The sequence below is a fragment of the Vanacampus margaritifer genome, chromosome 6, assembly GCF_051991255.1.
Source record: "Vanacampus margaritifer isolate UIUO_Vmar chromosome 6, RoL_Vmar_1.0, whole genome shotgun sequence".
NCBI lineage: Eukaryota > Metazoa > Chordata > Actinopteri > Syngnathiformes > Syngnathidae > Vanacampus > Vanacampus margaritifer.
Window position 1 is genome coordinate 7,232,667 of NC_135437.1, and position 26,765 is coordinate 7,259,431.

At 41.1% G+C, this 26,765-nt stretch overlaps 1 protein-coding gene and 1 long non-coding RNA gene across 4 annotated transcripts; one reads left to right on the forward strand and one right to left on the reverse strand.

Annotated features, from left to right (window-relative positions):
* Positions 1 to 1,120: 1,120 nt before the first annotated feature.
* LOC144054166 (uncharacterized) lies at positions 1,121 to 4,365 on the reverse strand. Its single transcript, XR_013294621.1, has 2 exons — positions 3,956 to 4,365; positions 1,121 to 3,126 (listed from the first exon to the last, which is right to left on the reverse strand). It is a non-coding gene; the product is annotated as an uncharacterized LOC144054166 (long non-coding RNA).
* A 211-nt stretch (positions 4,366 to 4,576) lies between these two features.
* LOC144054155 (uncharacterized) lies at positions 4,577 to 24,087 on the forward strand. 3 transcript variants are annotated; one of them, XR_013294615.1, is made up of 4 exons: positions 14,398 to 14,807; positions 16,077 to 16,323; positions 22,064 to 22,177; positions 22,568 to 24,087. XR_013294615.1 is itself a non-coding variant. In XM_077569293.1 (3 exons), the coding sequence occupies exons 2-3, from the start codon at positions 16,314 to 16,316 to the stop codon at positions 20,777 to 20,779; spliced, it is 4,383 nt and encodes a 1,460-aa protein (XP_077425419.1). In that variant the 5' UTR covers positions 4,577 to 4,713; positions 16,077 to 16,313; the 3' UTR covers positions 20,780 to 21,310. The 3 variants fall into 3 exon arrangements, 2 of the variants coding, with proteins under 2 accessions (XP_077425419.1, XP_077425418.1); XM_077569293.1 differs by lacking the exons at positions 14,398 to 14,807; positions 22,064 to 22,177; positions 22,568 to 24,087 and adding exons at positions 4,577 to 4,713; positions 16,999 to 21,310 and having other exon boundaries at positions 16,077 to 16,915; XM_077569292.1 differs by lacking the exons at positions 22,064 to 22,177; positions 22,568 to 24,087 and adding an exon at positions 16,999 to 21,310 and having other exon boundaries at positions 16,077 to 16,915.
* Positions 24,088 to 26,765: the final 2,678 nt, after the last annotated feature.

Sequence of the window (26,765 nt, forward strand, 5' to 3'; positions counted from 1 at the left end):
TGACCTTATCACGGTTCTGCATCTCCCCTTGCAATTAGCATCCTTTGTTTGCAACATTCCATTCCTAAAACCCCCACGTCCATCACACAAACTCTTATATTCCTTTAAGCCGTATCCTGGCTGTGCTTCAATCTGAGTTCAAACAATCAGAATGGGTCGTCATACATACTGCACACACACACACGCACGCACGCACGCACGCACGCACGCACGCACACACACACACACACACACACACACACACACACACACACACACACACACACAGTGGTATAAAAATACGATCCAATTCAATTCAACACAATTAGCTGGCAGCTAAAGCACAACGCATACAGTACATTATTATAATTGCTGTATATTTTGTTTCAAAATGAAAATATTTACCACACACAAGAGTGGATTACCATTTGTACCTTTTTATACACCTGAAGCGTCAACATCGCACTCGGCGAATTGATTCCCAACATAAAGTCGTATTAGTTCAACAGATTTGTCTCAACTGGATAAAAAAAATGATGTGTACTTTTTAAAAAGTCTTGACGGTGACACTCAAAACAACTGGACGAATACAGTATGAGGGCCACGTTGAAAAGAAACATTACAAGAACTAAAATCATAGAATTACAAGAATGAAATGAATTTCAGGAGCAAAGTCACAATTTTAAGATGAAACGCTGCGCTTTTAATGCAGGAAAAAAAAAACATTTTAGGAGAATAATTTTGTACATTTAAAGAGAATGATTGTTATAATTGAGAAAAAAATGATGAAAAGTACTAGTTTTATGACTAAGTCAATTATATGAATAATAATTTCACAATTCCACTTGTTTTCAATGTGGCCCTTATACTCCAAACTGCAAGAATACAAAAACGTAATCCACTTGACATGAAGTGTAGGATATAAAATTTGTGATTAATCGTGAGTTAACTAGTGAAGTCATGCGATTAATTACGATTAAAAATGGTAATCGCATGACGCCCCTAATTTTTAATAATGTTTTCTTTATTATTAAAAATTAGAGGTGTCAGGTGATTTTTTTTTTTTTATTCGTAATTAATCGCAGGACTTCACTAGGTAACTTTAAGGGATTTACCAAAAAAGAGAAAGTTATTTCAGTAATAATGGGTGACATCTTTTATTTGATTTTATTATATTTACAGAGTGAGTCACACTAGTGTAAATGTAACAAAAAAGGACAAACTATATACAAAGCTTTGAGTGTTTTGGCACACACAATAATTATAAGAAAGTATTTACCAATACAAATAGATCACAAAATTATGGATTTAAAATCACTGTCATTGTAATTACCTTTAATATTAAACATGGAAAATGTAATTTAAAAATGATATAAGGCACAATGCATATTAATGTCAAATTGTTTAAATCTGCAGCCCCTTGTCAGGTTGATGTAACATTTTATATACAAAATATATTTCAAAATAGGGTTAAGTCAGACACATACAACACAGGTACACAGATCATTCGTTCATTCAGCGGTAAACATGATCTTTGCACCATCATTCATCGCTGCTATTCTCACCAGCACACTTGTGCCTCTTAGCTTTAGCCTTACTTGGGAATCTTTGACAACAAACTGAGCAGGTAAAAGGTTTCTCTCCAGTGTGGGTTCTTGTGTGTATTTTTAAGTATCTCTTCTGAACAAATTTTTTACCACAAACTGAACAGGCAAAAGGCTTCTCTCCAGTGTGGGTTCTTGTGTGTATTTTTAAATTTCCCCTGTGAGCAAATTTTTGACCACAAACTGAGCAGGCAAAAGGCTTCTCTCCAGTGTGGGTTCTCATGTGGCTTGCTAAGTGTCCCTTCTTAGCAAAATTTTGACCACAAACTGAACAGGCAAAAGGCTTCTCTCCAGTGTGGATTATTGATTGTATTTTTAAACCTCCCTTTTGAGCAAAAGTTTGACCACAAACTGAGCAGGTAAAAGGCTTCTCTCCAGTGTGGGTTCTTGTATGTCTTTTTAAGGTTCCCTTCTCAGAAATTTTTTGACCACAAACTGAACAGGCAAAAGGCTTCTCTCCAGTGTGGATTCTTGTGTGTATTTTTAGGCTTTCATTCACAGCAAAATTTTTGCCACAAACTGAGCAGGCAAAAGGCTTCTCTCAAGTGTGGGTTATTGTGTGCATTTTTAAATAATCCTTTCGAGCAAATTTTTGACCACAAACTGAACAGGCAAAAGGCTTCTCACCAGTGTGTGTTTTGGTGTGTTTTTTTTAAGTCTCCCATGCAAGCAAATTTTTTTACCACAAACTGAACATGCAAAAGGCTTCTCTCCAGTGTGGGTTTTGGTGTTTTTTTAAATATCCCTTCTTAGCAAAATGTTGACCACAAACTGAACAGGCAAAAGGCTTCTCTCCAGTGTGTATTCTTGTGTGTATTTTTAGGCTTTCATTCACAGCAATTTTTTTGCCACAAACTGAGCAGGCAAAAGGCTTCTCTCCAGTGTGGGTTCTTGTATGTATTTCTAAGCTTCTCTTGTGAGCAAAAGTTTGACCACAAACTGAGCAGGCAAAAGGCTTCTCACCAGTGTGTGTTTTGGTGTGTTTTTTTAAGTCTCCCTTGTAAGCAAATTTTTTACCACAAACTGAACATGCAAAAGGTTTGTCACCAGTGTGGCTGATCATGTCTTCTCAATAGAGACTGGCAGCCAAAAGCTTGACCACACTGACAGCATTTCCACCATGTGCTGGCAGCGTGACATGTCACATCACCGTCAGACTGTTCATAGTCATCGGTTTGAGGAGAGTGTAACGTGTCTTCACCATCTGATATTCGAGCTAACATGCTGTCTGCTTGTGATCCTCCACGGTGGTCCTCGTCATCTTCTGTTGTTTGTTGTCTTGAGTTGCTGCTTGGAGACTCCACCCCTTTGTCCTCTTCATATTGACATTAATCTTCACTCTTCAAATGGACACCAGTCACGGGCAACTCTGTGAAATGCTCCTCCTCTTTAATGTATGGCGGCAGCCGCTCCTCTTTTTTTATGTTGGGAGGCTGTGGCTGCTCCTCTTCTTTAACTTGAAGAGGATCCAAGTCCTCCTCCTCTTTCAAGCCAGTGAACTCTGGCTCCTGCCACTCAGGACAAAGGTATTTTTCACTGACGTCTGCGGGACACAAGTTACACATGGTTTGGTAAAGACCGTTTATTGTGACGTTATGTGTTTTATATTTAAGATTATCACATGGGCCACCTGAGTGAAAGAGTAGCAAAGCTAGCAAATGTTACGTATCTGTATTTTGTTCCAGAAATCACTGAACATTACTCTGTAACCCCTGTAACACTGATTGTTCCGCACATAAATATAGAAAATATTTCAAGTTGTGAAATCTGGCATTCATTGACAAAAAGCTAACAAATGCATGCATCTGCAAGAGCTGTAGAACATCCTCGAGGAGTTGACGAACTTTTAATTATTCAAACTCTAGGGGGCAGCAAAGAAGAACAAATGAAGCCAGGGGAGGGAAATCAATTTAGCCAACAGTGCATGTCAAACCTAAATGGGTATTTTTAATCATTGTAATGGGCTTAGTGTCAATGTGCCATCAGCATAAATATGTGGCTATATGTAATATATTAGCTAATTTTATGCAAAAAAAAAAAAGTTTTGGGATTTTTACTTAGTTACAATCAATGGTCCAACTAGTCACTTCTGTTGACAATGTCAAATTATCTACTAGGCTTCCATCCTCCATTCTAGAAATAAAGAATAAACCTGCTGTCTTATATAATTCGTATAACATTTACCATCAAAAATAGGAGCACCTATTCTTATCTGGGACATGTACCAAAGCGACTTGAGAAAAACTGTAAACGTAAGGTAAAAAGTGCCCGGATGAAGGATACTTTCAAAATAGACATATCAAGTGCCCGGATGAAGGATCCTTTCAAAATAGACATATTGTTGAAAAGTATTGATTAAATAAGTGACAAACCTGCTCTGTTCAACACAACTCGAGGCTGCTTGCAAAAAGCGTCCATCAGTTGACGTAGTCGCTCATTCTCTTCTTGTGCGCCACAAAGCTCCTCTTTGTACTTGACTTTCGTTGTTGCCAACATTTTCACACGATATTCACGAACGTTTTCGGTCACATTTGACGTCTGTTGAGCCAATATGTCGATAACAAACGCGTCTCCTTTTTTTCGGCGGCAAGTTAAGCTAAGTTAAGATAAGCTAAACAAGGCCGAAAGATTTTGACAAAAACAAAAACTGTGTGATACGAATGTAACCAGACACAAAATGGAGCAGTTTGGCTTCAATAGAGTGGTGACGGACGCACAGTGTCGATGTGCAAGTTCGTATAGTAGTGATGGCAGTGCGACACTGAAGCTTTGATACGAGCTTCAAACCCTGAACTACAATTCCATAGAACCACTGCTTCAAAGCTTCTTTTGGTGCGGAAAAAATCACGTGACATATGACGTCCAAAGCAGCGACTGATTGGTTGCCCAAATGAATCCAATCACGTGATTCTCGATTCTGACAGGTGACAGGTTGAAACATTTTTGATTTTGAGCGTCAACCCTTTATGACCGCTCTAAACAATGTACTATTCGTGGGTTGTCGGTGTGTTGTTGGTGCTGTTGAATTGTCATTACCTTGCGTTGTTACATTTAGTCATTCTTGGAGCCAGCCAGGAAGAGAGGTCGTTCTGAAATGTGGGAACACTTCAATCTGATCACTCCTGATAAGGTAGGTGTGCTGGCTGTTTAAAGTTATGTATATAGATCAGAATCAGAAAAAAACTTTAATTATCCCCGGGGGACAATTATTTATTGATTTATTTTTTCGAAGGGCATTTTTTTTTTCGAGGCGCAAATTAAATAAAAAACGTTTTGACTTGGACGGGAATGGAACCCGAGTGGCAGGTGATAATTTTACCACTGAACAACCAATGTTTGTTTGTAAAGCTTATGTAAATAGGCTTTACCTTTTCTACTTTCTTCAATTGATTTGACCTCAGTCAGGTGCATGTGTAGAAACAGTATATGTAATATGATGCACGCCAGCATCGTCGGTCCCGTGCGAGTGAGTTTTCTCTAAATGTGGAGAAGTTGTGAGCAAAAAAAGAAACCGGCTCAATCCAAAAACAGTGGAAAAAATAATGTACCTCAATAAAAATCTTTGAGTGTCCCCCATGACCCCCTGTCAGTTACACAAGCAGACCCAACCTATGCCATATTTTACCAGCACTTTCTCCTCAATAACAAATACACATTCATCAGTCTTTATTTGTCAATAGAACATGCTATTCGGTCTTAGTGTGAGTCCATCAAAGAATTTTCAAAGCAAAGATGCTTTAAAACCACTGCAGCCTTGCAGTTTACCAGTAGAGGTCACTGTAACTGAAGCTTCGAGTAATGAACCTATTTTCAAAACAATTGGCTCAAGTGGTTCAGTGCTTCACAAAAGCTTCATTTGCCCATTACTATCGTATAGTACGAATTCAGAATGAATTATTATGAATTATAGTGAACCGCGTGTGGCTATGTAAAAGCAGCCTGGAATGGAGTATTGGTCACGTGAAATCTATTCTACGGCAACACCAGTTGAACAAATCTCGTGTCACGGGGTGGGGCATAACTTATATAAACGTTTGAGCCTATGTTCATTTGGAGAATACATTTAAAAAAATCGTCTGCATTTGGACGAGTAAGAAACATGTTTAGTTACATCCATAAAAATATTGAGGGGTTTACCAGAAATATAAAGTTATTTCAGTATTAATTGTTACTAAACACGAAACAGACTGAAAGCCAGATAATTTGTGAATTTACGTCTACACGCACCAATGATGTGTGATGGTGACGACCCTGAATTTTGAACTAGTGAACACTCCAGCATTGGAATTGTTAGATTCTCTTTTTAGTCCAGATTTTATCCAACATGTCAACTGTACCACTCATTCATATGGCAATACATTGGACCTTGTTTTTACAAAAGGTGTCAATGCTGGCCTCTCATATCCTGCAAGTCCCTGTCTCTGACCACTTTTGTGTGTTTTTTTAATCTTATCTTTCAATGCGCTGAGGGCCAAACCACCACTGTTTTCGTTATATAAACAACAACAAACAGTTCCTTTTAGCTCACCCTCCCTCTGTTTGTTAAACTTGACTCCATCTCCACTATGGGTATTATGTCTCCAGACCAGACCCAGTCTGGAGACATCCATCCATCCATCCATCCATCCATTTTCTTGACCGCTTTTCCTCACTAGGGTCGCGGGGGTGCTGGAGCCTATCCCAGCTGGCTTCGGGCAGTAGGCGGGGTACACCCTGAACTGGTTGCCAGCCAATCGCAGGGCACACAGAGACGAACAACCATACTCACAATCACACCTATGGACAATTTGGAGTGTTCAATTAACCTGCCATGCATGTCTTTGGAATGTGGGAGGAAACCGGAGTACCCGGTGAAAACCCACACAAGCACGGGGAGAACATGCAAACTCCACCCAGGAAGGCCGAAGCCCGGACTCGATCTCACGTCCTCTGCACTGGGAGGCGGACGTGCTAACCAGTCAGCCACCGTGCTGCCCTGTCTGGAGACATAATACGAGAAATAATAAAATACATTTCCCGGTTGGCCGACCAGGGGCGCTCTTTAATTCTGATGCCTTATCCGCACCTCGTGACAGGAAGCAGCAACAGCTCTGAGGCACTGTTTACACGAGGTCTCGCACAGGTATCTTAAGTCATTAAAAAAGACAAGTGAAACACACAGAAGCAGAACGGTGAAATTTGCATTTTAGTGCAAAGGTTGTAGTTTGTGGAACACAAGACCTGTGTTGTAAAACCTAGCGGCAAACTCGGGCCACGGACGCCGCCATGTTGACCACGAGACCGAAAATAGGAGGAGGAGTTAAGGTGGTGGCTGGAGAGCGCCCTCTAGTGCAGCGGGGGCGGCACTGCCCAAACCTCTTTGTATAAGACTATCATGCTACTGAAATACTCTCAAACACACACAAAACGGATTCATTATTTGCAAACACCCACACAATTTAAAGGCAAATCTAAACAAAGAATTACTACCCCCTCGTGTATTTAACCAAACCACAATAACTTCAGTGTTACAACTTACAAAAGTCAGCTAGCTTAATAGCTTAACACACAATGAAAAACACCTTGGACGGTCTAACAAAGCTAGCATACGAACTATAACCATTTAAAGAAAGTATATTTGAAGTTGTAGCAACACATGTGGACAGAACATATAGCAAAACTCCCAGGCAGGAGTCCCCACTCCTGCTTCAAACACTCTCCCTCATTTTTAAATATGCTCAATGCAGTTGTTGAGTAGCACGTGGGACTCTTCTTAAAATAGGTCACCTGTGACGGAACATTGAGATTTTCTAGGAATGTTGTTGAAATGATGATTTAAAAATAGAAACAGTGGTTAAGATTGATATAAAAATTAAATAAAGTATTGCATATTGATATTTAGTCAGTTAATACCACTTCTTCCTACTCCTTTTCCGACTAGCAGTTTTATGTTTTCACATGGAATATTATATTGATTTTTGTTTTGTTTATGTTGTTTATGTTCAAAATAAACTTCAACTTTACCAGTTTCCTCATTATTGTGTCAAATCCTTAGCATGTTTCTAAGTCTAAGATCATTCATGTGAATAATTTTTAGCAACATGCAGTATAAGGACATTATAAACGGTAATTTGAGCAATGTTAATTTATTATTATTACTAGTGAAGATAAGGGGTTAAGAAAATGGTTGGCTGGATTATTGTTATTTCATAAGTGTGTATCAAACATTAATCAGTGCCCAAGTAGCAGCTCTAGGTTTCAAAAAGCTTGGTGACACCGTTCTAGAGAGTAACAGTACTCTTACCTCGGGCTCTGACTACTCTAGTACAGTATGTCATGCAGTTTTCACAATACCCCCCCACCCCCCCATGTAGATATTCATGAAACATCCTGGGTGTTCTGACAGGGGTCACCAACCTTTTTGAAACCAAGAGAACCTTCTTGAGTAGTCCTACCAGTTTGACATACACTTCAGAAATACTTTTTTCGCTAACGCTGTTGTATTATAATTACTAATAATACATTATAGTTATGAAGACACTGATCATGCTAATGATTTCTCACAATAATTAGATCACCTTGGTGTACGCATTTCCCAGAAGTGGAATGGATACATACATACATACCACTTCAGCCAGCTCCTCCGACGGGACCCCAAGGCGTTCCCAGGACAGCCGAGAGACATAGTCTCTCCAGCGTGTCCTGGGTCGTCCCCGGGGCCTCCTGCCGAAAGGACATGCCCGGAACACCTCCCCAGGGAGGCGTCCAGGAGGCATCCGAACCAGATGCCCGAGCCACCTCAACTGGTTCCTCTCAACGTGGAGGAGTAGTGGCTCGACGCTGAGTCCCTCCCGGATGACCGAGCTTCTCACCCTATCTCTAAGGGAGAGCCCGGCTACCCTGCGGAGGAAACTCATTTCGGCCGCTTGTATCCGGGATCTTGTTCTTTCGGTCACGACCCACAGCTCGCGACCATAGGTCAAGGGCAGGAACGTAGACCGACCGGTAAATCGAGAGCTTTGCCTTTCGGCTCAGCTCCTTCTTCACTACAACGGACCGATACAGCGTCCGCATCACTGCAGACGCTGCACCGATCCGCCTGTCGATCTCCCGCTCTAACCTACCCTCACTCGTGAACAAGACCCCAAGATACTTGAACTCCTCCACTTGGGGCAGGATCTCATCCCCGACCTGGAAAGGGCACTCCAGCCTTTTCCGACTGAGGACCATGGTCTCGGATTTGGAGGTGCTGATCCTCATCCCAACCGTTTCACACTCGGCTGCGAACCGCTCCAGTGAGAGATGGAGATCACGGCTTGAAGAAGCCAACAGCACCACATCATCTGCAAAAAGCAGAGATGCAATGCTGAGGCCACCAAACCGGACCCCCTCAACGCCTCGGCTACGCCTAGAAATTCTGTCCATAAAAGTTATGAACAGAATCGGTGACAAAGGGCAACCTTGGCGTAGTCCAACCCTCACAGGAAACAAATTCGACTTACTGCCGGCAAAGCGGACCAAACTCTGACATCGGTCGTACAGGGACCGAATAGCCCGTATCAGGTGGCTCGGTACCCCATACTCCCGAAGCACCCCCCACAGGACTCCTCGAGGGACATGGTCAAATGCCTTCTCCAAGTCCACAAAGCACATGTGGACTGGTTGGGCGAACTCCCACGAACCCTCGAGGACCCTGCTGAGGGTGTAGAGCTGGTCCACTGTTCCACGGCCGGGACGAAAACCACACTGCTCCTCCTGAATCCGAGTTTCGACCTCCCGATGGACCCTCCTCTCCAGCACCCCTGAATAGACCTTACCTGGGAGGCTGAGGAGTGTGATCCCTCTAAAGTTGGAACACACCCTCCGGTCCCCCTTCTGCCAATCCAGAGGCACCGTCCCCGATGTCCACGCGATGCTGCAGAGACATGTCAACCACGACAGCCCCACAACATCCAGAGCCTTTAGGAACTCTGGGCGGATCTCATCCACCCCTGAGGCCCTGCCACCGAGAAGCTTTCCAACCACCTCGGCGACTTCGACCCTAGAGATAGGGGAGCCCACCTCAGAGTCCCCAGGCCCTGCTTCCTCAAAGGAAGGCGTGTCGGTGGAATTGAGGAGGTCTTCGAAGTACTCTCCCCACCGATTCACGACGTCCCGAGTCGAGGTCAACAGCACCCCATCTCCACTATACACAGTGTTAACGGCGGACTGCTTTCCTCTCCTGAGACGCCGGATGGTGGACCAGAATTTCCTCGAAGCCGTCCGGAAGTCGTTTTCCATGGCCTCACCGAACTCCTCCCATGTCCGAGTTTTTGCCTCAGCAACCGCCGAAGCCGCATTCCGCTTGGCCAGCCGGTACCTGTCAGCAGCCTCCGGAGTCCCACAGGCCAAAAAGGCCCAATAGGACTCCTTCTTCAGCTTGACGGCAACCCTTACCGCTGGTGTCCACCAGCGGGTTCGAGGATTGCTGCCACGACAGGCACCAACCACCTTACGGCCACAGCTCCGATCGGCCGCCTCAACAATGGAAGCGCGGAACATGGTCCACTCGGACTCAATGTCCCCCGCCTCCCCCGGGACAATGGAGAAGCTCTGCCGGAGATGGGTGTTGAAACTCTTTCTAACAGAGGATTCTGCCAGACGTTCCCAGCAGACCCTCACAATACGTTTGGGCCTGCCTGGTCGGACCGGCATCTTACCCCGCAATCGGAGCCAACACACCACCAGGTGGTGATCAGTTGACAGCTCCGCCCCTCTCTTAACCCGAGTGTCCAGCACATACGGCCGCAAATCCGATGACACGACTACAAAGTCGATCATCGAACTGCGGCCTAGGGTGTCCTGGTGCCAAGTGCACATATGGACACTCTTGTGCTTGAACATGGTGTTCGTTATGGTCAGTCCGTGGCGAGCACAGAAGTCCAATAACAAAACACCGCTCGGTTTTCGATCGGGGGGGCCATTCCTCCCAATCACGCCCCTCCAGGTCTCACTGTCATTACCCACGTGAGCGTTGAAGTCCCCCAGCAGAACGAGGGAGTCCCCAGGGGGTGCGCTCTCCAGCACACCCTCCAAGGACTCCAGGAAGGGTGGGTACTCTGAGCTGCTGTTCGGTGCATAAGCACAAACAACAGTCATGACCCGTCCCCCCACCCGAAAGCGGAGGGAGGCTACCCTCTCATTCACCGGGGTAAACCCCAATGTACAGGCGGCTAGCCGGGGGGCAATGAGTATGCCCACACCTGCCCTCCGCCTCTCACCGTGGGCAACTCCAGAGTGGAAGAGGGTCCAGCCCCTCTCGAGAGGATTGGTACCAGAACCCAAGCCGCGTGTGGAGGCGAGTCCGACTATATCTAGTCGGAACTTCTCAGCCTCGCACACCAGCTCGAGCTCCTTCCCTTTTTCCCCTCCCTAAAACAATTCATGTGACGGATTAATTTCGTTCAAAAACACATGACTAGCGACTAGCCAGTGTTGCGCTCTAATAAGCGTAATTGTGCAGTACTAGAGTCGAAAAATGGAACCGTTGACCGGACTGTACAATGCTGACATATTTATGCTATTTGGCTAGCTCAATTTATCAGCACAACCCTAACACTGACAATCTCGACAGTCTCCAGTGACAAACATCTGCTCGATTTTGTTGGCGATTCCTTGAGACGGTGTTTCACGGTCTCAGTGTTGATGGCGGACCTCGGCCTACCTCTATGACTACGTTTACACGCGGTCAATATTCGGGATTAGGTCAAAATTCCGGTTTCTGAAACCTTTGAGATACTCCGTTACTCCCGTTGACGTCATTTCCGCTTTTAACTTTCTACAGTCAATAAAAGACAACAACAAATACGTAGTCGGTCGACTCCTCACTACAAACGGGGTTCTTTGCTATGATGTCATATTTGTTTACCCCGAGTATTACCGGTGGCTTGCGCGACAATTTGTGTGTATGGACGAAAACTGTGGCATTTTTGCCGCAGACAGAAGTTCGTTTAGGGAACGTTGCCGATTTTGATTCAAAATATGCTTCCACAATGTTTGCTCTCTCCTCCACAGTATATCTATTGTTGTAAGAAGGATTCTTTGTGTCAATGATGTTGATTATCAAAACAGACAATGAGATCTGTGAAATCAGGCTTTTCCTTAAGGATTTATTTTCACAAGCTTGTGGACAGAGGTGAATGCAGCCGAAACGACGCCATGCTCTTCCCATCTGTGACGCCCCCCCCCCCCCCCTCTGCTCATCACTAATATTCTTTAGTCCTTCAAAGTCCCTCCCAGATAGTCACATGATACCTCAATACAAATTACCAAATGCTCCCTCTTTGTTTTCTTCCAAGCAGTCACAATGATGGTAAACAGAAAATCAGATAAGGGTCGAGTTGTTTTGTCAGAGCCAGACCTGCTGGCACTGGTAGTAAAACACAAAGGGATCTAATTAACACATTCGCTTCACCCACACCAAATGGTTCAGGAATGTGTGAACCACCCCCTCACATCATTTAAATTCTCACACAGAACTATACTGAATAAATCAAAGCAATTATGTCCAATTCTAAATAGTTATAACTAAATCAAAACATTTATAATTAAATTGAAACAGAAGATGCACTTCACTATCCATTAGGGTGAGAATTGAGTGCTTGATATTCCTGAAAATGAAAAAGAAATGTGTTATCAAGAAGGAGTACAATTTTGTGTGCGTTTTCTTTGCGTTTCCTTCCGCTGACCCCAACGAAGCGCTTAACAGAATCAAAGAGAAGAAGAGCACTTTATTTAGAGCTGATGGAGCCGAGACTTTCCTCACCTCGGAGCATTGAGAAAAATGGGAGATGAGAGAATCCGAGTGGGCGTGCGTGCGTGCGTGCGTGCGTGCGTGCGTGCGTGCGTGCGTGCATGGATTTAAATCCCACTCTGTGATCCTGCAGTTTCTATTCCCGTCACCGCCGGGTGGAGGAGAAAAAAAGATCAGGCAGGGCCGCTGCGGTGGAGGTTTTGGTTTCCCCTCGCCAATTTCTCTTACCCCTGCGCCACTCCTGTTTACTCCCACCGGCCTCCTCCACCCTTGTTCATGCTCGGTATCACAGAATCGGCTTTCTTGAGCGCGTCTGGTAACCGGTAGTTATATTTATAAAATAGTTTTTTTTTGCATTTTTCATGGAAACAGTTAGTGAACTGACAGTAGACTCTTGACTCTGATCTTTCTCTGCTTGTTTTTTTTTTCTGCCCCCCCCCTTTCTGTAATGACCCATTTCACAGGTAGATGATGCTTGTTGATACATGTACTCATAGCCATCTCTTTGTTTTCCTGTTCATTAAAAAAAGTATTGCTATCCTCTAAATGTTGCTGTTAGTTTGTGTTGATGCATTTCAAATGTGTTTTGTTTCATCTGCCAAATTGTAACGTTAATTTAACTTAAATGAGATGAAGGCTTTTTACTGTTTAAATTGTTGTTTTTACACTTTGAAAGAAAATGGACCAGTAGTTCAAAAAAATGGTGGATTTATAAGCCATGTTTGAAAACAATTTCGTATTTTTGTTACAATGGAAACTAGAATTAAAAGCGAATCCACGACTGTGAGATTTTGTTTCATTTTTGTGTGCTCTGGATTGTACCAATTGGGACCAGTAGATGGCAGTGTACAATAGAGCAAAACAGCCGTATATAGAGAGTCTGGCCAACTGAAGACACGGACGCCATGTTACCCTCGGCCACAGGAGGGCGCGTGCGCTCAAGCGTGTTGTAGCCCATGAGCATGCCTATCATTTCCACGCAACACACTAGATAACTTTCTTACACAAACTATAGCTGTACAGCGTTTTTTTTTATATTTTCCCTTGTTTTATTTTTATTTTTTCTGCCTTTGAGGAATTTGACAAGCCAATAATATAAGGAATGCTTTACACTGCATATAAAATACAGGTTATTACTAGTATAATAATGGTATACAGCAGGGGTGGCCAACCCTGGTCCTCGAGAGCCATAATCCAGCCTGTTTCCCATGTTTCCCTCCTGCAGCACAGCTGAATCTAATGATCAGCTAATCAGCCAGCTTTGCAGAAGCCTAATAACGATCCTGATCATGAACCAGGTGTGTTAGGGGAGAGAAACATGGAAAACAGGGTGGATTGTGGCTCTCGAGGACCAGGGTTGGCCACCCCTGGTATACAGTATTTTTTACTGTACATGGATTTTGATTTTCAACGTTTTGAATACTTGTTGTGAATCAGTGTGTTCATACATAACACATAATAAGTTCAAATAAGAGATCTGATTACATGCATTTGCAGAAAAATTATGGGCAATTATCATTACCCCCCCCCCCCCCAAAAAAACAACAACAACAACAAAGAATTTGTTTATCATAATTAGACAACTTTATGGGGACTCTGCTCACATCAAAATCACATTTCAGCACAAAATCCAAACAACCAATCTTTTAAAACAAAGATCTAGGGATGTGGTACCACATAGAATTGGGCTGTGACAAACACGACTTAATCCAATTCACTCTAAATATACCAATCATCGATTCAAATTATGGAGCTTTCACACCATCCTTGTCATATTCCTTAACTAACTGGGATCTTTTAATATAATGCGTTTTATTCCTCCATAAAAACTGAAAAATAACGCTATTGGCTTTATTCATATTTCATGAGGATATACAGAAACTAAACATGTTTCTTAATCGTCCAAATGGAGTTTGAAGATTCTTTTTTTTTTACTCTCTATATAAATATAGAATTAAAAGTGTTATTTTAGATTTTTATTTTTTAATAATATATTTCGTTACATGAGATTTGTCCAAATGTAGTTGCCGTAGAGTTCACGTGACGGTGACAGAAACATTCCAGGCTGCGTTCACATAGCCGCACACGCTTATTTACATAATTCATCCTGAATTCGTACTGAACGGACTTAAATATCGACACTGTTCCTCCGTCACTTCTTTATTGAAGTCAAACATAATTGCTACATTTCGTGTCTGATTAAATCATATCAGACAGTCTCTCATCTCTCGGCCCTGTTTATGTTAGCCTACTTTAGCTTAGCTTGCTAGCCGCCAAAAAGGATACGGCCGTCAAATGTGTGCGTAAGGTGTCGTGACTTCGTGTGAAAATGTACGCAAGAACGAAAGTCAAGTACAAAGAGGAGCTTTGTGGAGCACAAGAGGAGAACGAGCGACAACGTCAACTACTGGACGCTGTTTGCAAGCAGCCTCGAGTTGTGTTGAACAGAGCGGGTTTGTCACTTGTTTAATTCATACTTTTCAACAATATGTCCGTATTTATTTTTGAAAGGAATCTTCATCCGGGCACTTTTTTTTACATACAATTAAAAGTTTTTCCTCAGTCGCCATGGACTATACTGTATGCACAAATCAGTTCCGCATTCGACGTACGAGTGCACCCAACCTTCCGGTTTTAGCGGAGCGCACTGTTGATGTGATGTAAAACTCTAAGCCTAAATCTTTAATCCACTGAAAAAGAACAGGAGTCGCTCCTTGCTTTAATACTATGTTATCAGAATTTTAAAACGACTAATTAGATCACCCAGAGCCGTAATTTTAACGGCTTGAGCTCTTGTAATGATGTAATTGCTTAAAATTATTATTACACGTAAATACAAGCCATTTGAGTAGCTACTGTTAACATTGTTAACATTTTTAATTCTTCATTTTATATTTTATCCATTTTGAATTTGGTTATAGATGTGTAGAGCAGGTGTAATAATGTCAAACTGAATATAACTCGACCTTAACCTATCTGTTATCTTGTTTTGTCTAAATTCCCTTTCTTTGTCCTGTTTGAAAAAGTTCAATCTAGCATACTGAGAACCTGTTTTGTCTAAATGTGAAAGTCCAAGTTCAATCTAGCATACTGAGAACCTGTTTTGTCTAAAGGTGAAAGTTCAAGGACGATCTAGTTTACTGGCAAAATGCAAACTCATTCTGTACCTCCCGGGATGCCAGAGGCGTTTCCTGATGTTTTGAATAAAAAGGCTGTGTGGGCAAAAGAGGACACACATTCTTGGATGACACTGCTTTTGTGATATGCAATTGTGTGACCAGAGATCTCTGTAATAAATCAACCTCGCAAGGACCCTCATCACAAGAATCTCATCTTTGATTTATTTGAACACGCAAAAGATTACAAAATATATTATAATCCTTCACTACTAAAGCTATTTTGTTTATTAGATTTTTTTAAAATGTAAATTATGTATTGTAGCTCCTCTCCCGGGAATACTGGAGTCCACACAGTGGTTGGTGTTTTCATCCCTAATATTCAATGTTTGTATATAAAAATTGTTTTATTATATCTGGAACAATCAGGGTTACAAAGTTATGCTAAGTGATTTCTGGAACAAAATGAAGACTGAGACAATACGTAACATTTGCCAGATTTGTTATTCTTTCATGGATTTGGCCCATGTGATAATCTTAAATATAAAATACATAACATCACAATAAAGTGACTTTACGAAACCATGCGTATCTTGTGTCCCGCAGACATCAGTGAAAAATATCGATGTCCTGAGCGGAGGGAGCCAGAGTTCCCTGGTGTGAAAGAGGAGGAGGAGGAGGAGGACTTGCAGCCTCTTCAAGTTAAAGAAGAGGAGCAGCCACAGCCTCCCAACATAAATAAAGAGGAGCGGCTGCCGCCATACATTAAAGAGGAGGAACATTTCAAGACAACAAACAACAACAGAAGATGATGAGGACCAAGCAGACAATCGGTTACCTCCAATGTCAGACGGTGAAGACGCGTCACACTCTCCTCACACTAGTGACTATGAACAGTTTGACGGTGATGTGACATGTCACACTGACAGCAAACGTTGGAAATGTTCTCAGTGTGGGAAAACTTTTGGCTACAAGTGTCATTTGAGAACCCATTTGATTGGCCACACTGGTGAGAAACCTTTTGCCTGCTCAGTTTGTGGTCAAAATTTTGCTGAGAAGGTAACCTTAAAAATACACACAAGAACCCACACTGGCGAGAAGCCTTTTGCCTGCTCAGTTTGTGGTCAAAATTTTGCTGAGAAGGAAACCTTAAAAATACACACAAGAACCCACACTAGCGAGAAGCCTTTTGCCTGCTCAGTTTGTGGTCAAAATTTTGCTCACAAGGAAACCTTAAAAATACACATAAGAACCCACACTGGCGAGAAGCCTTTTGCCTGCTCAGTTTGTGGTCAAAATTTTGCTGAGATGGGAAGCTTAAAAATACACACAAGAACCCACACTGGCGAGAAGCCTTTTGCCTGCTCAGTTTGTGGTCAAAATTTTGCTGAGAAGGGAAACTTAAAAATACACACAAGAACCCACACTGGAGAGAAGCCTTTTGCCTGCTCAGTTTGTGGTCAAACTTTTGCTCAAAAGGGAGATTTAATAATACACACAATAACCCACACTGGAGAGAAGCCTTTACCTGCTCAGTTTGTGGTCAAACTTTTGCTCAAAAGGGAGATTTAAAAATACACACAAGAACCCACACTGGAGAGAAGCCTTTTACCTGCTCAGTTTGTGGTCAAAATTTTGCTCACAAGGAAACCTTAAAAATACACATAAGAACCCACACTGGAGAGAAGCCTTTTCCCTGCTCAGTTTGTGGTCAAAATTTTGCTAAGAAGGAAAACTTAAAAAGACACACAAGAACCCACGCTGGCGAGAAGCCTTTTGCCTGCTCAGTTTGTGGTCAAAATTTTGCTGAGAAAGGAAGCTTAAAACTACACACAAGAACCCACACTGGCGAGAAGCCTTTCCCCTGCTCAGTTTGTGGTAAAAATTTTGCTGAGAAGGGAAACTTAAAAATACACACAAGAACCCACACTGGAGAGAAGCCTTTTGCCTGCTCAGTTTGTGGTCAAACTTTTGCTCAAAAGGGAGATTTAAAAATACACACAAGAACCCACACTGGAGAGAAGCCTTTTACCTGCTCAGTTTGTGGTCAAAATTTTGCTCACAAGGAAACCTTAAAAATACACATAAGAACCCACACTGGAGAGAAGCCTTTTCCCTGCTCAGTTTGTGGTCAAAATTTTGCTAAGAAGGAAAACTTAAAAAGACACACAAGAACCCACACTGGAGAGAAGCCTTTTCCCTGCTCAGTTTGTGGTCAAAATTTTGCTAAGAAGGAAAACTTAAAAAGACACACAAGAACCCACACTGGAGAGAAGCCTTTTACCTGCTCAGTTTGTGGTCAAAATTTTGCTCAGAAGGGAAACTTAAAAATACACACAAGAACCCACGCTGGCGAGAAGCCTTTTGCCTGCTCAGTTTGTGGTCAAAATTTTGCTGAGAAAGGAAGCTTAAAACTACACACAAGAACCCACACTGGCGAGAAGCCTTTCCCCTGCTCAGTTTGTGGTAAAAATTTTGCTGAGAAGGGAAACTTAAAAATACACACAAGAACCCACACTGGAGAGAAGCCTTTTGCCTGCTCAGTTTGTGGTCAAACTTTTGCTCAAAAGGGAGATTTAAAAATACACACAAGAACCCACACTGGAGAGAAGCCTTTTACCTGCTCAGTTTGTGGTCAAAATTTTGCTCACAAGGAAACCTTAAAAATACACATAAGAACCCACACTGGAGAGAAGCCTTTTCCCTGCTCAGTTTGTGGTCAAAATTTTGCTGAGAAGGGAAGCTTAAAAATACACACAAGAACCCACACTGGCGAGAAGCCTTTCCCCTGCTCAGTTTGTGGTCAAAATTTTGCTGAGATGGGAAGCTTAAAAATACACACAAGAACCCACACTGGCGAGATGCCTTTCCCCTGCTCAGTTTGTGGTAAAAATTTTGCTCAGAAGGGAAACTTAAAAATACACACAAGAACCCACGCTGGCGAGAAGCCTTTTGCCTGCTCAGTTTGTGGTCAAAATTTTGCTGAGAAAGGAAGCTTAAAACTACACACAAGAACCCACACTGGCGAGAAGCCTTTCCCCTGCTCAGTTTGTGGTAAAAATTTTGCTGAGAAGGGAAACTTAAAAATACACACAAGAACCCACACTGGAGAGAAGCCTTTTGCCTGCTCAGTTTGTGGTCAAACTTTTGCTCAAAAGGGAGATTTAAAAATACACACAAGAACCCACACTGGAGAGAAGCCTTTTACCTGCTCAGTTTGTGGTCAAAATTTTGCTCACAAGGAAACCTTAAAAATACACATAAGAACCCACACTGGAGAGAAGCCTTTTCCCTGCTCAGTTTGTGGTCAAAATTTTGCTAAGAAGGGAAACTTAAAAAGACACACAAGAACCCACACTGGAGAGAAGCCTTTTCCCTGCTCAGTTTGTGGTCAAAATTTTGCTAAGAAGGAAAACTTAAAAAGACACACAAGAACCCACACTGGAGAGAAGCCTTTTACCTGCTCAGTTTGTGGTCAAAATTTTGCTCAGAAGGGAAACTTAAAAATACACACAAGAACCCACACTGGCGAGAAGCCTTTTGCCTGCTCAGTTTGTGGTCAAAATTTTGCTGAGAAAGGAAGCTTAAAACTACACACAAGAACCCACACTGGCGAGAAGCCTTTCCCCTGCTCAGTTTGTGGTAAAAATTTTGCTGAGAAGGGAAACTTAAAAATACACACAAGAACCCACACTGGAGAGAAGCCTTTTGCCTGCTCAGTTTGTGGTCAAACTTTTGCTCAAAAGGGAGATTTAAAAATACACACAAGAACCCACACTGGAGAGAAGCCTTTTACCTGCTCAGTTTGTGGTCAAAATTTTGCTCACAAGGAAACCTTAAAAATACACATAAGAACCCACACTGGAGAGAAGCCTTTTCCCTGCTCAGTTTGTGGTCAAAATTTTGCTAAGAAGGGAAACTTAAAAAGACACACAAGAACCCACACTGGAGAGAAGCCTTTTCCCTGCTCAGTTTGTGGTCAAAATTTTGCTAAGAAGGAAAACTTAAAAAGACACACAAGAACCCACACTGGAGAGAAGCCTTTTACCTGCTCAGTTTGTGGTCAAAATTTTGCTCAGAAGGGAAACTTAAAAATACACACAAGAACCCACACTGGCGAGAAGCCTTTTGCCTGCTCAGTTTGTGGTCAAAATTTTGCTGAGAAAGGAAGCTTAAAACTACACACAAGAACCCACACTGGCGAGAAGCCTTTCCCCTGCTCAGTTTGTGGTAAAAATTTTGCTGAGAAGGGAAACTTAAAAATACACACAAGAACCCACACTGGAGAGAAGCCTTTTGCCTGCTCAGTTTGTGGTCAAACTTTTGCTCAAAAGGGAGATTTAAAAATACACACAAGAACCCACACTGGAGAGAAGCCTTTTACCTGCTCAGTTTGTGGTCAAAATTTTGCTCACAAGGAAACCTTAAAAATACACATAAGAACCCACACTGGAGAGAAGCCTTTTCCCTGCTCAGTTTGTGGTCAAAATCTTGCTAAGAAGGAAAACTTAAAAAGACACACAAGAACCCACACTGGAGAGAAGCCTTTTCCCTGCTCAGTTTGTGGTCAAAATTTTGCTAAGAAGGAAAACTTAAAAAGACACACAAGAACCCACACTGGAGAGAAGCCTTTTACCTGCTCAGTTTGTGGTCAAAATTTTGTTCAGAAGGGAAACTTAAAAATACACACAAGAACCCACACTGGCGAGAAGCCTTTTGCCTGCTCAGTTTGTGGTCAAAATTTTGCTGAGAAGGGAAGCTTAAAAATACACACAAGAACCCACACTGGCGAGAAGCCTTTCCCCTGCTCAGTTTGTGGTCAAAATTTTGCTGAGAAGGGAAGCTTAAAAATACACACAAGAACCCACACTGGCGAGAAGCCTTTCCCCTGCTCAGTTTGTGGTAAAAATTTTGCTGAGAAGGGAAACTTAAAAATACACACAAGAACCCACACTGGAGAGAAGCCTTTTGCCTGCTCAGTTTGTGGTCAAACTTTTGCTCAAAAGGGAGATTTAAAAATACACACAAGAACCCACACTGGAGAGAAGCCTTTTCCCTGCTCAGTTTGTGGTCAAAATTTTGCTAAGAAAGAAAACTTAAAAAGACACACAAGAACCCACACTGGAGAGAAGCCTTTTCCCTGCTCAGTTTGTGGTCAAAATTTTGCTCAGAAGGGAAACTTAGCAAAGCACATGAGAACCCACACTGGAGAGAAGCGTTTTACCTGCTCAGTTTGTTGTCAAAGATTCCCAAGTAAGGCTGAAGCTGAGAGGCACACGTGTGCTGGTGAGAATAGCAGCGATGAATGAAGCTAGATATGATCTCATTTATGAATTTACATTTAAAATGGTGCAGAAATTTCCAATGATCCGTGTACTTGTATTGTGTGTTGTGTGTCTTACTCTTGACTTACCCTATTTTGTCATTTAAATTCATATTTAAAATGTTACATCAACCTGACAAGGGGCTGCAGATGAAAACTATCTGACGGCTATAATCTGTCATGTTTACTTGTAAATGTCCGTTCATTTGTGCTGTGCTGTGCTGTCACTATCAAATAGTTTTAGAATCGATTAATCAGATTCATTGGAATTTTGCATAACACTGTATTACAAAAGGATTTTCCCCGATTATTGTTTATTATTGGTGTTTATTTCATACTTCATATTCGTATAGTGATTTAAAAAGAAAAAAAAGGTGGGGTTGAAGAAAAAAATGGCTCCAAACAATTAGTCGATTATTACAGTAGTTGTCGATTAATTGATTAATTCTGTAATCAATCAAAAACAAAGGTCTGCATTTAATAAATCTACATCTATCAATAAACTGTTTTGCCATTATTAGCTTCATTTGCCTTTTTCTGTCTTGTTTTACAATCCCAAATTTAATATTCTTGAAATCTAGTGTCAGTGAATGTGCTTACTCCACTTGCTTATGAAGGGATTTTATTTTTATTATTTGCAGGAAAATAGCTAAATTTGTTTTCAAAGCTTGATATTGATGAGATTGGGAGTGGGACTTAATAGGTTTTTCTTCCTCCAACTCCTTTTCAGGCTAGGTTTAGTTGAGTATTGTCTGGAAAAATTGATATATTGTTGATGTTGATTGCGGCCTTAAATAAATGAACAAATGAAATGAAATAAATGGGGAAACAAGTTTTTATTTTGGATATGTGCAAAATCACGGAATTCGTCAATCGAAGGCAAGATTGTCTCCTTCCTGAAAACGTTTGCTTTAAAAAAATTAAATACTTTTTTTTATACAGTATCTTAAATTTTTGAGGCAAAATGCCAACATTTAGGGGCAGGCTTGAGCCATGGAACTGATTCTTTAGTGGACCAGTACTTGATTAATTTGCAACATATGTGCGTGTGAAAAAAAAGTGTTCTTTTGAAGGTTCTTGAGCACATTTAAGAATGTTCATCGCCCACCCCAGATGGTCGTCACGGAATTTAAATGTATTTATTTTTTACCCCACGTCCCATAATCTACTGTACTTGTATACTGTAGTTTTATGATGAGATTACGATACCCCATTTTGCCGAATGTGCTACTGACAATTGCATCTCATTAACACATTCTTGTTAATACAGAAACACAAGGAACAAATGGAATCTGGAGAGTAAGGCTCTTTCTGTTGCCAAATGCTGATCATCTTGCGGTTCCATCGGCTTCACAATGCTGTCAACTAACCAGAATTGCTTTGGGTAATGTACAGACTATTGATTTGCGCAGTGAGATTGCGTTTGTGTTTTATTTTTTGTGTATGCAGAAAATCTATGTGTAATATTGCTTCGTTGGTTGTGCAGTAATGTAGCGTTAAATATAAAAAATACTAAGTGCTTTTTTCAAAAAATATTAACTATATTCTGGCAGCTTTATGCCAGTGACGTTTTTGTCATGAGGTATCCTCTTGCACAAACACAGACATAACAAACTTTTGTATACACGCACTATAACAAATCAACCTATACATAAAAAATAGCACAATTAAATACCTAGCCAGATTTAAAAAAAAAAATGTATAAACTTGTTGAACCAGTACTGATATAATATTGTTCGATTTTTTCTTTCTTTCTATTATTATTGTTTTCCAGGGACCCCAAGTCATGAGCTACTAGGGGCAACCTCCTCTCGATGTTTTGTGCAGTTATCATGGACTCTTCCAGAGTTTAATAACTACATTTGCCAAAGCTTTCCCTCTGTTAGCCTAAACGTAGTTGGCTTTCACCTGGCAAGAGCTGACAAATCGAGGCCTCTGAGTAAAATTCAGGCCAATACTTTGAAGGACCTCAGAAAAGCAGTTGGCAGAAGCAGAATATTCTTCCCCAGACAAATATTTCACTGCCAATAGAGGTTAGTGTTTGTCTTTGTATTGATCAAACATTCTTTTTTTTATATTAGCGTAGTGACTTACTAATAAGACAGTTTGTGTCGTCAACTTAGATCACTGAATCTGAAAGGACACCAGAGACAATTGCTTCTTCCACTGCTACTGAAGACATTTAATATTTTCAATTTCTAATTTTACTGTTTTTGGATTTACTTATAAAGCATATAGATGTGATATAATCATGAGTGTTTAATAGAATACAGTGGAATAATGATTTTGTGAGCTTTATTTTATCCTCTCACCCTCAAAGCTATTGAAGATAGGAATGTGCATGATGTTGTCAGAGCCTTTTGTCATTAGAGACTAAAAGTCTGGGGTCAGATCCTAATTGCATTTGTTCCCCTAGTCAAGAAGGGGAACTGTATGTAAATGTCTGTTTACTAATAAGATTACACCTTTGTCTAACCTGGAATCAACATGTCTGTATGTAAACGTCTGCTTACTAATAACATCACACATTTGTTCACTAGGAGTCGACATGTCTGTCCTTTAATCAACTTAGGAGGGGAAGAGGAACCTTTTATCTTTTGAGTATAAATGAGTCGATGTTCTGTAGATTGTTACACACTTGGGGGCTGCACATTGCATTCAGATGTGGGTGTCCTGACTGTGTCTTTAGAAGCTTCTAAATAAATCCTTGCAAGAAAACTTCTTCATCAGATCCTGAATACAATTATTTGGACACGCAAAGATTACACTTAATATAGTAATCAAAATATTCCTTCACTACCACAACAGCCTGCAGACCGGAACCGGAAGTCTCACACAATAATCAATCTCAATCCCTTTCATCATCAGCTCTCGGATCTCTAGCCTCACCTGCAATCCCTCAGGTCATGCTCTCTACTTCCTGGAGTACCAATACACTTGCCATTTGTCACATCTAACAGCAATTCTACGTTGTAATATATATTTTTTTAATCTAAAGAAACTGAATTTCGATATTTATTTTATTTGACTTTACAGGTTTTTCCTATTTAAAAAAAAAGAAAAAAAGATTTAATTTTCAAAAATACTGTTCTTACCTGTTCTTTCTCAGTTGCAACAACTTTACTACAAATATCTTTGCTATGCTTATCACCACCACGATTTAGAACCACTGTTCATAGTTTTTCATATTAACATATTTTTGAGTTTTTTTACTGGCTCACTGTATAAGAAGCCTTTTGTAGAGATTTAACTGTAAATATGTTGGTCTACAAACTGAGTTGATCAAGTACAGATTTTGTGGTTGATAACATCTTAATAAAAAAATACATTTAAAAAACATTTACCAGGAATCTTTAAATATTAATGAATGCTGCTGCATTTATTTGAGATGTGGAAAAGTTCTAGTTGGTCAAGCAAGACCTCAGTTTGGCCTGTCAAGAGTTTGTTCCCCAAATCCTGTGTGGACCACCTGTATGGAATTGTACACAACTTAGGCAAAAGACTAGCGCTACTTCATATACACGCTATACAGGAAAAGTATGAATAAGAGCAGACTCATAAAAGTTATGGGGGCTCAGGGCTTTAGGTGACACTGAGTAACTTGATGCTCACGGCGGCCTTTTTCTATTGATTGGTCTTCTGAGCAGGTACAGTACTAAGAAAAAGTTGGACAAGAGGATGAAGAGGCCCACCTATGTCATGGGCTGCTTCCTGTACTTACTACTCAGGTGAACACGTGCACCAGGACTGGCAAACTGTGGGCTACCTTTGCTACCTAGCCAAACGTATTTTCTCCATTAAGAAGGAACCAAGTTATCAACCGAGGTGGTTTGTTTTGGGACGGATATTCGCAACACATTTCGGAGTTGAGCTAAAAAGATTCTAGTGTGCCCTTGTTGCATCATTCCACACAGATTTTGAGTAAATCACATGACCTGGAAAATTTAGTGATGGCAAAATGAAGCCCCATAAAGCAGCCAAGCCCTGCAGGCAATACTTCACACACACGTCGGGGCTTCAAGATGATTAATTTCCTCGACTACGCCATCATGTGGACAGAAAAATGTATAACATGCTTGTTGCATATAATAAAATGGTGGGGTGTAAATCATGCTCTGAATACAAAAAAATATATATTTGAAGAGTGTTTTAACATGAATTGTTCTGTGTTACTTTGTGCTTATGCAACAAGTGAAAATGTGAAATAAGGAGGTAAAATAAAGTGCTTATTCATTTTTATTCAAAAACAATAGTTTTTCCAAAGTTTTTGGACTCAGGCGGTTTCTTTTTTTGCAGAGAATTTCACCTGCTTTTGAAAAAACTCTTTCACATGGTACTGATGAAGCAGAAGGGGACTTTCAACTCTGGGGATGTTTGGTGCTCCAAGATACTTTTGCACCTCAACTGTTGCATTTGCCGTGACATTTGTGGTTCTTGCTTGATGAATTGAGGTATCAAAATGATGCCACAGTTTGCTTCCTAGAAAAGATAAACAGATATTAGTAATTATTATTCAATATTAGCACAACTAGGAAATATTAAATACCTCCAACAGACTGGGAAGGTTCTGATGATGATGATGAAGTAGATGAGGACACTGCGCCTCATAATAGCTGCGCATTCCATCGTGAGCCTTTTTTCTGCCTCTGCTTCTTTATTGGGACTAAAGAAGCCTAGTTTTTTTTTAAATCTTGGGTCAAGCAGAGTAGCCAGAAACATAATGCTCATAGACTGGAGGTTGTTCAGCTTCTCTCTTAGTTGTCTTTGCAGAAACTCAACCATGGATGTGCTCTCTGGAGTTTGAAGCAGTCGAATCTCCTCTTCTTCCAGAGAGTGATGCAAGATGGACAAGAGCGGAATTACCTTTGACCCGGAAACCTTCTTCTCCTCAGACAGCTCAATTGTAGCATAGTGAAATGGCTCTAATACTTTTAAACAGTCAGCAATAATTCTGTATTGTTCAGCAGACAAGGCTGTCAGATCAGTACGTAGACCAGCCAAAGCTGCTCCGAAAGGCTCTCTCAAAGTGTACATACGCTGAAGCATGAGATAAGTGCTGTTCCACCTTGTATCAACTGATAGATATTATAACATTTTTTAATTCTTCATTTTATTTTATTAACCATTGTTACACATTATTAACATTCCAATTCTTTATATTAACCTTGTCGAAATGTTTTGTGTCCTTAGCAGAGCAGATGGCGTTGATCTCGGTATGGTCTGACCTTAGGCGGGTACACATTGATTGGTCCAAAATTCCTTGCTTTATTTGCACACGCACATCTTGAGAACAGAATCTGCTTTGAAATAACACACACACACACTCTTTATTTGCAACTTGTTTGTGAGATTTTGCTATGGGGAAAATCCTTCAACTATATAACACATTCAGTCCTGAACATACACCCACATCTGACCTTGTCTCGCCATCTGCTCATGGAAAAGTACCCAGAGATATGTTTTGTCTACAAATAAAAGAGAGGAGGTCCTTCAACTATAAAAGCCGTTCGACACCCGGAAGAGACACATTCTGACGCTCTGAATCCCACCTGTTTAAGTGATGATAGAGGCTGTTATGATGTCCAGAGATTCTCTGATTTTTTTTATTAAATCATCTTTGCAAAGGTGTTTTTTCTTGCATTAAATCTATCTTCATTTTTGGAACACGCAAAGAGGACAATTTAATTTTACTCCTCTAACACAACCTCCTGAATAAGTTTAAGCACCGGAAAGCCCATTTGAACTTGCATCTGAGTTAGTCTCTCCTACAACAAAATCAAGTGTCAAATAAATATATAGAAAAAAATAAAATATGTTACATATGACAAGTAAGGAGCTTACCTTTGCTGTAGTGCTGCTCTTAAAATAACCAACTATCTTTCGACAGTTTGTCCGGATGTGGAATAATTCAGGACATTGGTCAAGAGCTTTTTTTATCAAAAGATTTAGAGTATGTGCCACACAAATAGTGT

What these genes read in the sequence shown, in the direction of transcription:
- LOC144054155 (XM_077569293.1), top strand. Translation starts at nt 16,314, where the DNA reads ATGTCAGACGGTGAAGACGCGTCACACTCTCCTCACACTAGTGACTAT. An exon ending in ACTGGAGAGAAGCCTTTTGC is followed by an intron (nt 16,916 to 16,998) that starts CTGCTCAGTTTG and finishes AGAAGCCTTTAC; the next exon opens with CTGCTCAGTTTGTGGTCAAA.